At 42.3% G+C, this 14,648-nt stretch overlaps 1 protein-coding gene across 10 annotated transcripts in view; it reads left to right on the top strand.

Annotated features, from left to right (window-relative positions):
• OLFM2 (olfactomedin 2) overlaps positions 1-14,648 on the top strand; it is a 309,721-nt gene that overhangs the window by 206,883 nt on the left and 88,190 nt on the right. For all 10 annotated transcript variants that reach the window (XM_069972451.1, XM_069972155.1, XM_069972513.1 and 7 more), the window contains exon 2: positions 7,983-8,132. In XM_069972451.1, the coding sequence (XP_069828552.1) occupies positions 8,124-8,132 (9 nt within the window). In that variant the 5' untranslated portion in view covers positions 7,983-8,123. The remainder of the gene's footprint in view (positions 1-7,982; positions 8,133-14,648) is intronic.

Below are 14,648 nucleotides of genomic sequence, written 5' to 3'. Positions count from 1 at the left end.
GCGTTCTGCAATATTTACAGACATACTAATGGGAACTTTCTATTGCCGCGTCTTCCTTATGCATAAAATGCATGTCGTACAAAACACTAGAATGGGCGATATGTAATCTGGAGCATAATTCCAATGTTGACTTATGCTGTAATTCTTGTTAACTTGTTCTTTTTCCGCCAGCTCCCTCTTGTTTTCCAATCCTGCTAATGGATGTGGGAGAGGGAAGTCTGCACACTCAGCACTTTGCTCCCGGCACGATTTTAGTGTGTGCAGAACAGGGCTGTTTAGAAGATGGATCTTTGCGAATGTCCCAGCTGGTTGGGTTACACATAAAGAGAGCCGTGTAAATCACAATGAGATTTTTAGATGAGCTTTGCAACTTAAACGTTCTGTGGTCTCAACTCGACTGCAAAAGTGTTTCCAAGTGGCGGCAGAATGTTAAACATGACGCCATAATTGTTTGTTTCCTTCTATTGGTCTATATGACTCAATGGGAGATTTCTCAAACATGGTGTAAAGTGAAACAGGCTCAGTCTCCCCTAGCAACCAATCAGATTCCATCTTTCATTCCTCACAGGCTCTTTGGAAAATGGAAGGTGGAATCTGATTGGTTGCTAGGGGCAACTGAGCCAGTTTCACTTTACACCATGTTTGAGAAGTCTCCCCCAATGTGTGTGTATATATATATATATATATATATATATATATATATATATATATATATTGACTTTCATTAGAAAAATGAACATATCAAAGTTTTCACACTGACCACTATGGCAAGAAACTAGTCTGGCAGCATTTTGAGCAGCTCACTCTTTGGCATTGCTGTTAAAGGGAACCTGTTAACCCCGTGCCAAGCAGAGCCCAGCCGACCCCCCGCTAGAGACCCTTATACTTACCCTGTTGCACGAAGCCACACTCCTGGAGCAGCTCCCGGCACCGAGATATCACCATCGGAAGCCCCGTGCGCGCGCATCAGAGATGAGTCCGACGCTCGTAGAGAATATGGGCTTTCGACTCATCTCTGATGCGCGCGTGTGCCGGGCTTCCGATGGTGATATCCCGGCGGCGGGAGCTGCTCCAGGAGCAGGGCTTCGTGCAACAGGGTAAGTATAAGGGTCTCTAGCGGGGGGTCGGCTGGGCTCTGCCCCGGCATGGGGGGTAACAGGTTCCCTTTAAGAATGAGGAGGGATCATCTAATTATCAATAGGCTTGGTTATTGAGGATGAGAGTATTTTTGAACCACCAACCTTCTATGTCCAAACCATGTCCAAGCAGTGTAAAAAAAAAAAAAAAGAATACAGACTGAAGGCATAGATAAGGCAGCCTATCACTAGCACTCTATGCCCCCAGCTGGTTACCTGGTTGAGGCACAATGAACCACTCTGCTGACTACCGTATGTCACCTACCACCTGTGACTTAACAACTAAATGAACAAGAACTTAAAACCACAACAGAATTAGGTAAACGGTATACCAAAGCCTGTACATAACAAAGAGGTGGAGGGTAATCAACTTTGCTCAAAAAGGATTCAGGAGAAAATGTACTTATCAGCTGCTGTATGTCCTCCAGGAAGTGGTGTATTGTTTCCAGTCTGACACAGTGCTCTCTGCTGCCACCTCTGTCAATGTTGGGAACTGTCCAGAGCAGGAGAGTAGGACAGCTGGACAGTTTCTGACATGGACAGAGGTGGCAGTACTGGAAGTCTTGAGTTGTTTTTTTTCGGGACACCAGTTTATTTGAAAACAGAAGATACAGTTTGTATATCCAATATAGCGTCTGCAAAGGATGTTCTTATAGATAAAAAAAGCAGAACTTAAAAATCACTCCTACCCTTTTTTTCTTTATCATATAATGCCCACTCACCATCACTATTCCTGCAGTATCAACTGCTTTATCCCAGCTCTGCCGCACCCATACATTTCATTACTGGATTTGTGCCATGTGACCTCTGATCAGCTGACCTCTTGAGTTGCCCTTCAAGTTTTTAACTTCATTCTCTCCCTTTCAAATCTTCTATTAATCGCATGATGCATCAGCAAAGCGTGACATGAGCCAGTACCATTTCTGCTCACTGCTAGGAAACGGCAGTAATCCTCATTTCTATATATCTTTAAATAAGCTAATAGGCTATGTGGGAGATGTATCAAGATCTCTTAGAGTAGCCAATCACAGCTCAGCTATCAAATATTCATGAGCCCTAGGAAAATTACCAGGGTTGGTTGCTTTAGGCAACGAAGAACAATCTTACGCTAAGAATGATTGATAAAGCCCCCGTATAATTATACAGTCAGGGAATCTATTATAGTTGTGTGACAAGAGTCATATCATTATCATCAGTAGAGGAAGGCCACACTACGGAATTCCGACAGATGACCCACCGTAGATCCCGCAGCTCACCCCCGCTCGCAGCTGCGCACATCTCCACTAGTCCCATAGGCTTTATTCTATGGTTTGGCAGATTATGCCAGCGGGTTCATTCTTCGGGATGACGGCGGAATCTGCCAAACCATAGAATCAAGCCTAAGGGACCGGTGGAGATGCAGGCGGCCGCAAGTGGAGGCGAGCTGCGGGATCCGAAGCTGGTGATTGGCCATGATTTCAAAGTGTGAAAATATCCTAACTCTTACTGAAGTTTGTATGTGGAGATCTTGTGTGGACCAGAGGAAGATCTGCTATCTGAGGTGGTGACTAGAGATGATTGAACAGCGCTAATTTTCAGGTTCGTTCGAACTCAAACTATCGACATTCTTCCCATTCTGTGGGGAAGGTGGAGACAGCCTGAGTACTGCCTGTAAAACAGGGATACAGCCTGGCTGTACGAACCTGAAAATTAGCTCTGTTCGATCATCTCTAGTGGTGACCCCCATTTAGAGCACAGAAACACATTTAAGTTCCAGAGGGTCACCATGAGATCACATGACCCAACTGAAGGAAAAGACTTCTGAAATTTTGTAAAAGAAAGGAGAAACTAAATAAAGTAGTACTTAGCGCTGAGCAAGCATACTCGGTTCAGCATAGTGCTCGATTGAGCTCAATGCTTGACCGAGCACCTTGTGGTGGCATATTGCTGAAGTTCCAATGTGTCTTGCAGAAACCTATTAAACTTCTTTGTTCTAATTTTGAGAAATCTGTTTAAACGTCTTTTCAAGGGACAAAATATACAAAAATCAGAAGGAAAAAATTTAACAGGTTAATTTAGGCACCCTCAGATTTGCCAAGCAGGGGGCATCTGGTTAAATGCTCAAATTGTCATTGATTTTAATGAGGTTCATTACGCGAATCGTGCACTCAAGCGTTTAAGTGCGTGCTCAACCCTTACAATACTAGCTGAATCATATACACTGGCTGACTAGCTACATAATGAATAATTTAAAAAAATGTGGACTAGCTTCTTTAACCCCTTAACGACATAGGGCGTATATTTACGCCCTGATGCCGGTAAGGGCGTTCAGAGCGGGGCCGCGCGGCGACCACGCTCTGAATCGCAGCGGTCCCGGACGCAGCGTCATCCCTGGTGTCTAGTGGGGAGATCGCTCCTCCGGGATGTTATCCCGGAGGAGCGATCTCCGTAACTGAAGCCGGCCGGGGACTGCTCCAAGATGGCGCCGTCCCCAGCTCGGCACTCGTTTACTTCCGGCTGCAGCACCCGGAAGTAAACGAGTGCCGATCTCATGGATCTCTGCAGCATATCTATGCTGCAGAGATCTCAATGAGAGATCAAAGCACTTATACTAGAAGTCCCCCAGGGGGGCTTCTAGTATAAGTGTTAGAGGAAAAATAAAAAGTATTGTTATTAGTAAAAATCCCCCTCCCCTAATAAAAGTCAGAATCACCCCCCTTTTCCCAGGTTGTAAATAAATAAATAAATAAACAAACATGTTTGCTATCGCCGCGTGCGTAATCGCCCGAACTATTAATCACATTCCTGATCTTGCATGGTAAAAATCCCAAAGTGCAAAACTGCACATTTTTTGGTCGCATCAAATCCAGAAAAATTGTAATAAAAAGCGATCAAAAAGTCATATATGCGCAATCAAGGTACCGATAGAGAGATCACATCATGGCGCAAAAAATGACACCTGACACAGCCCCACAGACCAAAGGATAAAAGTGCTATAAGCCTGGGAACGGTGCGTTTTTAAGTGATGTATATTTGTTGACAATGGTTTGAATTTTTTACAGGCCATCAGATACAATATAAGTTATACATGTTACATATCGTTTTAATCGTAACGACTTGAGGAACATGCATAACAAGTCAGTTTTACCCCAGGGCGAATGGCGTAAAAACACATTTCCCCCAAATAAACAAAATGCGGGGTTTTTTTACAATTTCACCACACATTTATTTTTTTTCTGGTTTCGCAGTGTACTTTATGCAAAAATTCAGCCTGCCATTGCAAAGTACAATTAGTGACGCAAAAAATAAGGGCTCATGTGGGTTTCTAAGTGGAAAAATGCAAGTGCTATGGCCTTTTAAGCACAAGGAGGAAAAAACGAAAACGCAAAAATCAAAATTGGCTCTGTCCTTAAGGGGTTAAATATAGTAATTAGAATAACCGCACATCAAACCAACAAAACTAAAATGCCATGCATGAGACATTCCCATTAAGAGTATGTGGTGAACTCTCCGCACACTTTCATCTCCCCCCTTCTCTCTCTCCGCTGCATTTTATTTTTTATTCTGTATTCATGTACAGGAGACTCGGGGGAAAACTATTTTGATTAAATTAGCAAGTCAATAAATGTCTGCTTTCAAGTCGGCAGGAACCCACACTTTTGTCTTTGGTCTGTCTAATGGACGTTTGTAGAGATGGAATGTTTGATCTCTCGTCTAATAACAGCCAACCACGTCCAATTTTCCGAAACACGCCGCTTTAGTTCGCTGTTCTTTTGGGATTTTATTATTGATATTTATTTCCATAAAGTGGTCTCTACTTCCTGTTAACCAAAAACTTCAAAGACATGGTTTTGTGCATGATGTCAGCCATGCCTCAGATTGGCCATGCCGGGACGTGATGTTGGGTGTACTACACCTTCACAATGGTGAATTAGGAGACGCCCATGAACCTTTTGGAAATTCTATGTTGTTTATTTAGTATTATTTTTAGGTTTTTTAAATTTGACTGATCTAAAGATCCCAATATGGAGGGAGCGTCTCCTGGGGTGAGTCAACCCCTTTAAGGGGGTATTCCAATCTAAGCTTGTTATCCCCTATTCATAGGCTATCCTAAGCTCATCGCTGGAGGTCTGACCACTGGGTGTTCAGCACCCCCAAAGAGAATACAGGGAGCTCTGACTGCTTAGGTGCAATGACCGTTTCGATTTTTGCTGGATAATTGTGTCTCTGTTCTTGGGGTCAGTGGTGGGTCCTGCCCTATGAATAGAGGATAATAAGCTAAGATAGAAACACGACTTTAACTACATGAAGCTGTTGTCTTTTTTAGAGGTTTTTTTATTCAGTCTCGAGAACCTTATGAAACTTGTCGTTCGGAGATCTATAGACTTAGACTATGTTCACACATTGTATAACACCGGTCGTTTCGTGCAGCGGTCGTTTGGTTTCTGTACTGCAGATGATCTTTAACGCCACTGAGTTCTGATGCACACAATGAAACATGCAGCCGGAGCCGCGCGCTTCATTGTGTGCACTGACAGGTTCTCTGCGGCCGCTATTCAATGAGGTCCCGGCCGGAGCGTATAGTATGTGTATGCGCAGACTGCAATGTAATGTATATTTTCGTATTAATCATGTATTAATTGGTAACATTGGCTGTACTTTTACGAAAATATACAGCGTGGGAACATGGCCTAAGGGTACATGCACACTGCGGAAATCCTGCGGATAACCTGCCACAGATCCCGCCACTCGTCCCGCACTCCCACTTCACTCTCTTTATTCTTCAGGAGCGGCGGGATCCGCCTGAGCATAGAATGGAGCCTATGAGACTGGTGGAACCGGTGTTTAGGTGTGAGTGGGGGGGAGCGACGGAATCCGTGACAAGTTATTCACAAGAATTCCGTAGTGTGGACATACCCTTAGACTGTTTAGGAAACTGTTTAGAGGTGCCCCACACCTCTATCTATGCGCTGTGTCTATGAAGTATGACGGCCCTTTAAACATACAATATGTGGCCATCTCAGTCACAGGACACAGAACGGGAAGAGAACACAGGGAGTGCAAATTTCTCCCAGTCCGTTCTTCTGAACGATTTAAACACTTAGAAAACTTATCACAAAAACTTGTCAAAAGTTTAGCTGTCGGATGTCTGGGAAACTAGCGGGGAGAGACACGTGATGCCGCACAGGTCCCTCCCTGCTCTCTGTCTATGTGAGTAAAACGTTATTAGAATTTTTAGATCCTTTATAAAGTAAAAGGGTTGTTCCGGGAAATTGCCTAAGAACAGAATGTCCATGATGGATTAGGTTCATAGTTGGGTAACCCAAATGTACTTTCTTTTTTTTTTTACTTTTCTCTACTCCAGACAATTTACAGTTTTTTTATGGAGCACAAATAGAACAGATAAATGATGACAGCGCAAATAAATTACACATAAAAGACTTAAAGGATGAAGGTGACTGCACCTAGAGGAACATTCAAGCTAAGACAAAAATAAAAAGAGTACAGGAAAACAAAGCTTAAAGAATACATATCTCTAGGCAAAATAATTTATTTCATAAAAAGAAAAAAAAAAAACTGTTCCCATGTAGTCTGGTCTAAAAATATCTACCGTTTGGGGTATACAAAATCACTTCCATTTGTCCACTGTCTTAGTTTTAGGACATGAGAAGAGGATAGAAGTATTACGTAACTGGAGGATCAGACTACACAAGGTTTGTTTGTAGTCTGTAACTATGGAGACAGATACATCTGTACAGGAGCTGTATACACAAAATAGAAAGATATTTTTAATCAACAGTATTTAATAAGGAGTCTATAAACAAATATTAGAGCTTACAGTTACTTTGTCTTCACTTACTCATGACTGATGACTGTCTCAAAATGTGTGGACTATAGTATGAGCTTATTCTACAAGTGTGTATGTAACTTTTTAAAGGATGAAATAAAGTACCTCCCTTTTTCTCTCTATCTACTATTGGGGCTTCGGGATAGGGGGAGAGGTGAACAGCTCATAAGGCATAACAGTAATGTGAATAACAGTAATGTGAATATTGTAGAATATCGGTCTTTATTACCGAACTGCTAGAGTTTACATTTAATCTGAAAAATATAGTTACAAATCATTGAGAGAAACATTTGTCTCCCAGTCAATAAAACAATTTTTACACAATTTGGGAAACACTATAAAACCGTTCTGTAAAAGTGCAATGAATAAATCAACAGGATTAGTTGAGTTGCTGAAAATACATTGCGTTTCTCCCCTTGTATTGATCTCGAATTATGGTCTGTGTTATACTCCAGAGCTGCATTTAGAATTCTGCCCATCATTATCACAGTCAACAAATGTGTTAACAGATATACTTATAATAATTTTGCAGTGGAGCTAGTTATTTTTTTACTTTTTTAGATGCTGTACAATAGATTTCAGCTCTGAAGGGCATCGAATTATGAATGCAGCTCTGGAGTAGAATACAAATTTTGTCCTGGTTAGATGTGAAACTGTTTAGAGGTGCCCCACACCTCTATCTATGCGCTGTGTCTATGAAGTATGAAGGCCCTTTAAACTTACAATATGTGGCCATCTCAATCACAGGACACAGAACGGGAAGAGAACACAGTGAGTGCAAATTTCTCCCAGCCTTTTCTTCTGACCGATTTAAACACGAAGTGTGGTTCGTGGCCAAAGGATACAAATCTTTCCATTTTTGTCTGTTGTTTTTGATCACCTGTAAGGTAAAGGGTCTCGGTAACAGTTTCCCCCTGTATGGACCTTGTTGGGGGTTAATCAAGCTAAGACTGTAAATTATAATAATTAAAAAAAAAAAAAAAATCATAAAAGGTCATCTTCTTATATTCTCCTTTCAGACCCTCTTTCCCAGTCCTGAAGATGGGTGGCAAATATATACATCAGCGCAAGCCCCTGACGGAAAATGCATCTGCACAGTGGTTGCCCCGGCACAAACCAGCTGCTCCAGAGACCCTCGGAGTCGGCAGCTAAGACAGTTGATGGAAAAGGTAATGAGATGAAGAAGGCTGTAAGCAAAACTGTCAAAATTGTAGGATTTTGTGTTCGTTTTGGTGAAAATGTTCGCTTGTTTGTTTAAACAGTGATAACTTTTACTGTGTTTTTGCAAAAAATTTAGAGCATTGCAACTTTTTTTTTAACACCGGTTTTGCATGAATAAATCCCCCCCCCCCGTGTCACTATGCCCTGCCTTCTCCCCCATAGTTTGGTGTGAAACAAAAATCCCACGCCATTGAATTCTATGCTGTTACTTAGACTAGGGCTAGAGCGTGTAACCTTTTGCATTTGGGGTGGTTCCTCGGCAACTTGACCCCCTCGGAGTAAGCTGTGACAATTCACGTTGAACGTTTGGGGGCAGGAGGCAGCACATAGTAACTGTTACCCTTTGAATACCCAATTAGGACATATGATGTAATAGAAGAAGAGTTTCTTATGTATCATAGTAAAATAAAGCTACGGACAGTCCATTAATAGATCCCCCCCCCTTAAAGCAACTCTGTACTCACAATCTGCCCCCTTCCAAACCACTTGTACTGTCAGATAACTCCATCTAAGATCTGTCCTGGGGTCTGTTTGGCAGGTGATGCAGTTACTGTCCTAAAAACAACTTTTAAACTTGTAGCACTGTATCAAATTGGTGTGGCCTAGAGTGTCTGTGCCCTTAGCCTGCAACGCCTTTCCTTTCTTCCTCTTGCCCTATTTATCATTAGGAATGCCCCTAGAACAATTTCTCCCATTCATCACCTGTGTGAACACTGCACATGAGCTGGATCGTTAGGGCACCTGTGCACTATTCAGACTGGGGGTGTTCCTGGTGATAAGGAGGGACAGAGGGGTGTTGCAATCCTAAGGCAAACACACTCTAGGTCACGCCAATTTGACACAGGACTGCTAGTTTAAAAGTTGTTTTTTACGACAATAACTGCATCACCTGCCGAACAGACCCGAGGAGGGATCTTGGATTAAAAGCAGCTATTCGTCTGTACAAGTGGTTTGGGGGGGTCAGATTGTGGGTACAGTGTCGCTTTAAAGTAATTCTGTACTTACAATCTGCCCCCCAAACCGCTTGTACCGTCAGATAGCTCCTTTTAATCCAAGATCTGTCCTGGGGTCCCTTCGGCAGGTCATGCGGTTATTGTTTTAAAAAACAACTTTTAAACTTGTAGTGCTGTGTCAAATCGGTGTGGCCAAGAGTGTCTGTACCCTTGGCATGCAACACCTCTCCTTTCTTCTTCACCATTATCAACGCCCCTAGAAGGATTTCTGCTATTCATCACTTGCCTTAGCGGTGCACATGTGCTGGATCGTTAAGGCCCATGTGCAGTGTTTAGACAAGTGATGAATAGGAGTATAGGATAAATCCTGCCTGGGACAATCCTAATTAAGAGGAGAGCGGGGTGGAAGAAAGGAGAGGCAGCGCAGGCCGAGGGCACAGACACACTAGGCCACGCTAATTTGACATAGGGCTGCAATTTAAATAGTAGTTGTTTTTGTGTCAATAACTGCATCACCTGCCAAACGGACCCCAGGACAGACCCTAGATACAAGTGGTTTGGGGGGCAGATTGTGGGTACAGAGTCACTTTAATGGAATTCGATGAGCCCTGTATATCAATCAGGCAAGTAGGGATGGGGGAGGGAGGAGGCATGCATGCTGCAGCTTGGCAACGCTTATCTATAGCCTGCCCCTATTTTGCCAGTCCCAATACTAAAGTGCAGTTTAAGGCTGGGTTCACACACAGTATATTTCAGGCAGTATTTGGTCCTCATGTCAGGTCCTCATGGCAACCAAAACCAGGAGTGGATTGAAAACACAGAAAGGCTATGTCCACATAATGTTGTAATTAAGTGGATGGTCGTCATTTAATGGCACATATTTGCTGTTATTTTAAAACAACGGCCGTTGTATTGAAATAATGGCAGTTATTTAACGTTATATAGCGGCCATCCACTCAATTTCACCATTGTGTGAACATGGCCTAAAAGAACTGTCGGAGGTCCAAGTATTGAGGCCATAAACAAGCAGTACAATAATGCATTGCAGTCTATGGTCCTATTGGATGGTCCTCTTTCCCATTTCTCTATATAAGGCGCCATCTGTCGATATTTACATGTGATTCTTATTAGAGAAAATAATTAAATTGAATGAAAGGGAAACGATCACTAATCATTGTCAGGAATGTAATTATACGGTGTGATCTTCAGAAAGTCATGGTCATTACAGTGAGCGCCATCCATAAATCTCAATAGGACAATATTCTTGTCTAATTTAGGAAGGAAAATATATTATTAAATATAGAATTATGGAATATATTATTGCCAAGTTAGGCAGCCTAATGCTGGCACACGATCTGATCTGCCTGCCGGGCAAAGCAAAAATGTTTCACTTTTTCAAAAGAATTTGTAGTTGTAGTCATCTGAAATGTGATCTTGCATTATCGTAGGTGGCGGATATCAATAAGATGTTGCTACTGGATTAACATCCTGGGAGGCAAGACTGGCACTGTTTCCAGAAGAGAAGGAGCAGATCTGTTGGTTTTCTCTAGAAACGAGCACAACTGGTGGCTGAAGAAGTTGGATGCAGCCCTAGGGAGTCCTGGAAAACATAAATTAATCATAGGCCATAGGCTGTATCCAGGTTTTCCGGGACTCCCTAGGGCTGTATCCAACTTCTTCAACCACCAGTAATGAAATGCAGGACAATCGGACTTGAGCATGCTTTAGTTGCACTCATTTCTATTCTTCTTAGAATGGATATAGCTGACTATAGTGGGCAGAATAGTTAAAAATTGGAAATTTATTTTTTGGATGAATATTTGAAAGTTGGGTTTTCCAGTCAATATGAATAAAGACTGAATATAATGTGTGTATATATATATATATATATATATATATATATATATATATATATATAAATATAATTGTTATAATTGTATCCTAGTTCACATGGCGTTACCTTCGATCCTCGGGGTGAAGAAGCTATAAGGCTTTGAGAGAACCGTTCACCTAATGTGCAGGAGGCACCACAACAAATAGGACCTGCACATAAATGGTCCGGATTGTGGTTCATGCTCCATTTTACAAGTGCACGGTTCATGTATGGGCCATCCATGGATAAGGACCGGCCACCCATGGACCATGCATGTAACAATATACAAGGCTTAAAGTGACTCTGTACACACAATCTGACCCCCCAAACCGCAGTTTAGGGGGTCAGATTGTGGGTACAGAGTCGCTTTAACTCTGTGTATTCTATGTGAGGACCACATTGAGTACAAATCTGCAGAGTACAAGCTTCAAAGCCTACAAAATACTGCATGCCTTTCTAAGTTGTGAACATAGCCTAGAAGAGCCAAGGAAACCCTGACCTACACTTATGTCTATACAGTGGTGCCTTGGATTACGAGCATAATTCGTTCTGGGACCGTGCTTGTAATCCAAATCACTCTTAAACCAAAGCAAAATTTCCTATAAGAAATCATTGAAATGCAGACAATTGGTTTTACACCCCAAAATAATTATATAATATTATTATATTATATTTATTCTGAATTAGGTGTAGAGCAGATGAAACAAACAATAAGAAACAGCTGAATATGTCATATTATAAGTTATTGTACAGTATAGCAATCCATATGTGAAATACAGCAGCAGTTTGTAGATACAGAATGAAGATGCAGATCCCCATAATGCCGTAGTGTAGTACAACAGGCTAGAATAGAAAAGCAGGGCTGCTGTCAGAGGTCTGTGTGGTCACATGACAGCAGTGGGGAAGGGGTGTGTGTTCAGCATGGACCAATCAGAAAGTGAGAATGACAGAGCTGTGCATTAAGACAGTGACAGAAACATTTCTATACAGCAGTGTGTATAGCTGAGTGTAAGTGTAGACACATTGTAGCAGCAGTGTGTATAACTGAGTGTGAGTGCAGGCACATTATAGCAGGAATGGAGAGGATGGGAAAAACAAGGGCTTACACACTGCAGGGAGCATGAAGGAATGAGCAGGGCAGATGTGGGCACATAACTGCAGATCTCTCTGTCCGGGGAGAGAGGGATTACAGCTACAGTATGAAGAGATTACCTCCACAGTCCTGTCCCTTGATGCAAGCCCCAGCCTGAAGTGGATCTGCCACGATTTGGAAGGTGAGGGAGACTTCCTGGGTCAGAGTACAGTGCTGTAGAGCCCACTATGCAGACCATGCCCCTTCTCCACTCCCCCTCCCACCCAGTGCAGGGAGCTCTTACACCAAAGCAACACTCTTAAACCAAGTCACAATTTTGAAAAACTGTGAGCTCTTCTTGCAAAACACTCTCAATCCAATTTATTCTTAAACCAAGGTACCACTGTATCTATCTTCTGTCTCATGACGCATATAAGGACATATCCTCCCCAGGTGTAGAGGTTGCTGGGATATGTATCTATACTTGGCGTCATTATCCAGCTCTGGCGGTTCATTACGGGGTGTAGAGATCCTGGGTGTAATGATCGGGTTCAGTGTGTTTATCACTGCAGGATGGGAATGTTTTCAGACACTTATAATTGCCGGGCTGACGTGTAATTCTACTAATGAAGCCTGAAGCAGATTTATTTAATGTGGGCTTAATGAATTCCCATTAGACGGACCCCATGTAACACACGGATTATGATGCAGGGAATGTGCTCGGCATCTATATACTGAGGGTAGATAGCGTGTGAGGGGGTGAACTCTCCTGCTCCACCTTTGTTAGGTATTCAGGTTGATATGAGGGATCCTTTTAATGGAGTCTGGCAGCTGTTATCTTCCTCAGCTATGGAGTAAGGGTCGATATATACAATATTTACAGTGACCCCCCAAGCAATATACAGTAGTTACATGAGCAATGACGTCACTATCTCCTTTACTAGGAGCATATTAGTATAATGTCCTGGGGCCTCCACAATCCACAGGAAAATGTGATTCATCAGACCAGGCCGCCGTCTTCCATTGCTCCATGGTCATGTTTTGAGACCTACTGCGATCCTGCAGTTTGCAGGAAGGTCCGACTGATTCGCTCTGTAGACTTTTATGGAATAAACTAGTTGGTTTTTCCACATCTTTTGCCTGGACCATCCTTAAACTTTAAAAAATACCTATCACTATGGCGGTAAATTCGACTCTGAACCGAAAAGTTTGGGTATCCATTGCATAGAATACGCCATAACATGATGGTATTCTTTTAAAAAAGACGTGGAGACATGTCTTATTAGAGAAAAAAAAATGGGGGGGAACTTCTCTGCTCTTCACACCCTGCCCGTCTGTTCTAATATGAATTATGAATCAGCTAACTTTAAGTATAAGGTTATGCTTGCCCATAAAAGTCTATGGACAGGAGATTCACAGCTCAATACCCCCTCTATAATGTCATCTATGCTGCTGCTGCTTCTAAGGGTGTGCTGCAAAGACACAGAAGGGCAAGAACCCCTCTATAGTGTTTGTGCAGTATAAACCAGACACCATAAATTCTAGGTTCCACTCATCACCTCAGGGACAAATCAAAATTATAGATGAAGCCAGCAGAGCAGAAATCTGGTGATAGAGGCCATATGCAAGTTATAAAATAGCCAGAAATAGTACACACACAACTGCTCATTCTGAAAAGTTAGCTGAGTACAGGTATAGGCTATGTTCACACAATGTGTATTTTCATATAACTAAGGCCCTTGTTGCTGATTCCAACAATGGCCGTGATTAATACGAAAATATACTTGCCATTGCCGCCTATGAAATCCCGGCCGGAGTGTATACACATAGTATACACTCCGGCCGGGATCCCTAGCGGCACCGCAAACAACTGACATGTCTCCGGCCACTCGCTCCATAGTGTTCAGTGGAGAGTTCTGATGTGGGTGCGCATGGATGCACCCGCATCAGAACTTTATAGCCCTAAAGATCATCCAGCCGGTACTGCAGTACCGGCTGGGATGATCTTTAATGAGACCGGCCATTACGTGACCCGGCCGGGTCACGGAATGGCCGGTCTCATATTGTGCATGAACATGCCATAGTCTCATACTGTGTATGAACATGCCATAGTCTGTATCCATGTTTTCCTGGCAGTCCTAGGGTGGCATCCAACTTTTGCGACAGGGTACTGTATCCTTATAGATATAACCTACATTAGAACATCAAAATTTGGCCCAATAATAAATAACCTCTATAGGGTCAACCTGAATTATTAAACCTATAATAACCCCATAAAAAATTCAAATCCACAAAAATACTCTTTATAAATCCAAATAAATTTTATTGAAAAAACAACAACCCGTAATCCCATAAAAAACATAAATCCACACAGACAGTTTAAAAACAGGAGGAGTCAGGACAAAAATTATACATGATTGTTCACAAAAATTTCATACTGTATCACACACTAGCCAAATGGCTACAACAATGCTCATATGGTAATATCTATTATTGCACTAAATGGTTATGGATAGATCCCTATGTATTGCAACAACCCCAAATAGCAGCAGATGTATATTGCACA

This window comes from Dendropsophus ebraccatus, chromosome 1, assembly GCF_027789765.1.
Source record: "Dendropsophus ebraccatus isolate aDenEbr1 chromosome 1, aDenEbr1.pat, whole genome shotgun sequence".
NCBI classification, from domain to species: domain Eukaryota; kingdom Metazoa; phylum Chordata; class Amphibia; order Anura; family Hylidae; genus Dendropsophus; species Dendropsophus ebraccatus.
The sequence above is the reverse complement of the archived record's forward strand: the minus strand, read 5'-3'. Positions and strand labels throughout refer to the sequence as shown.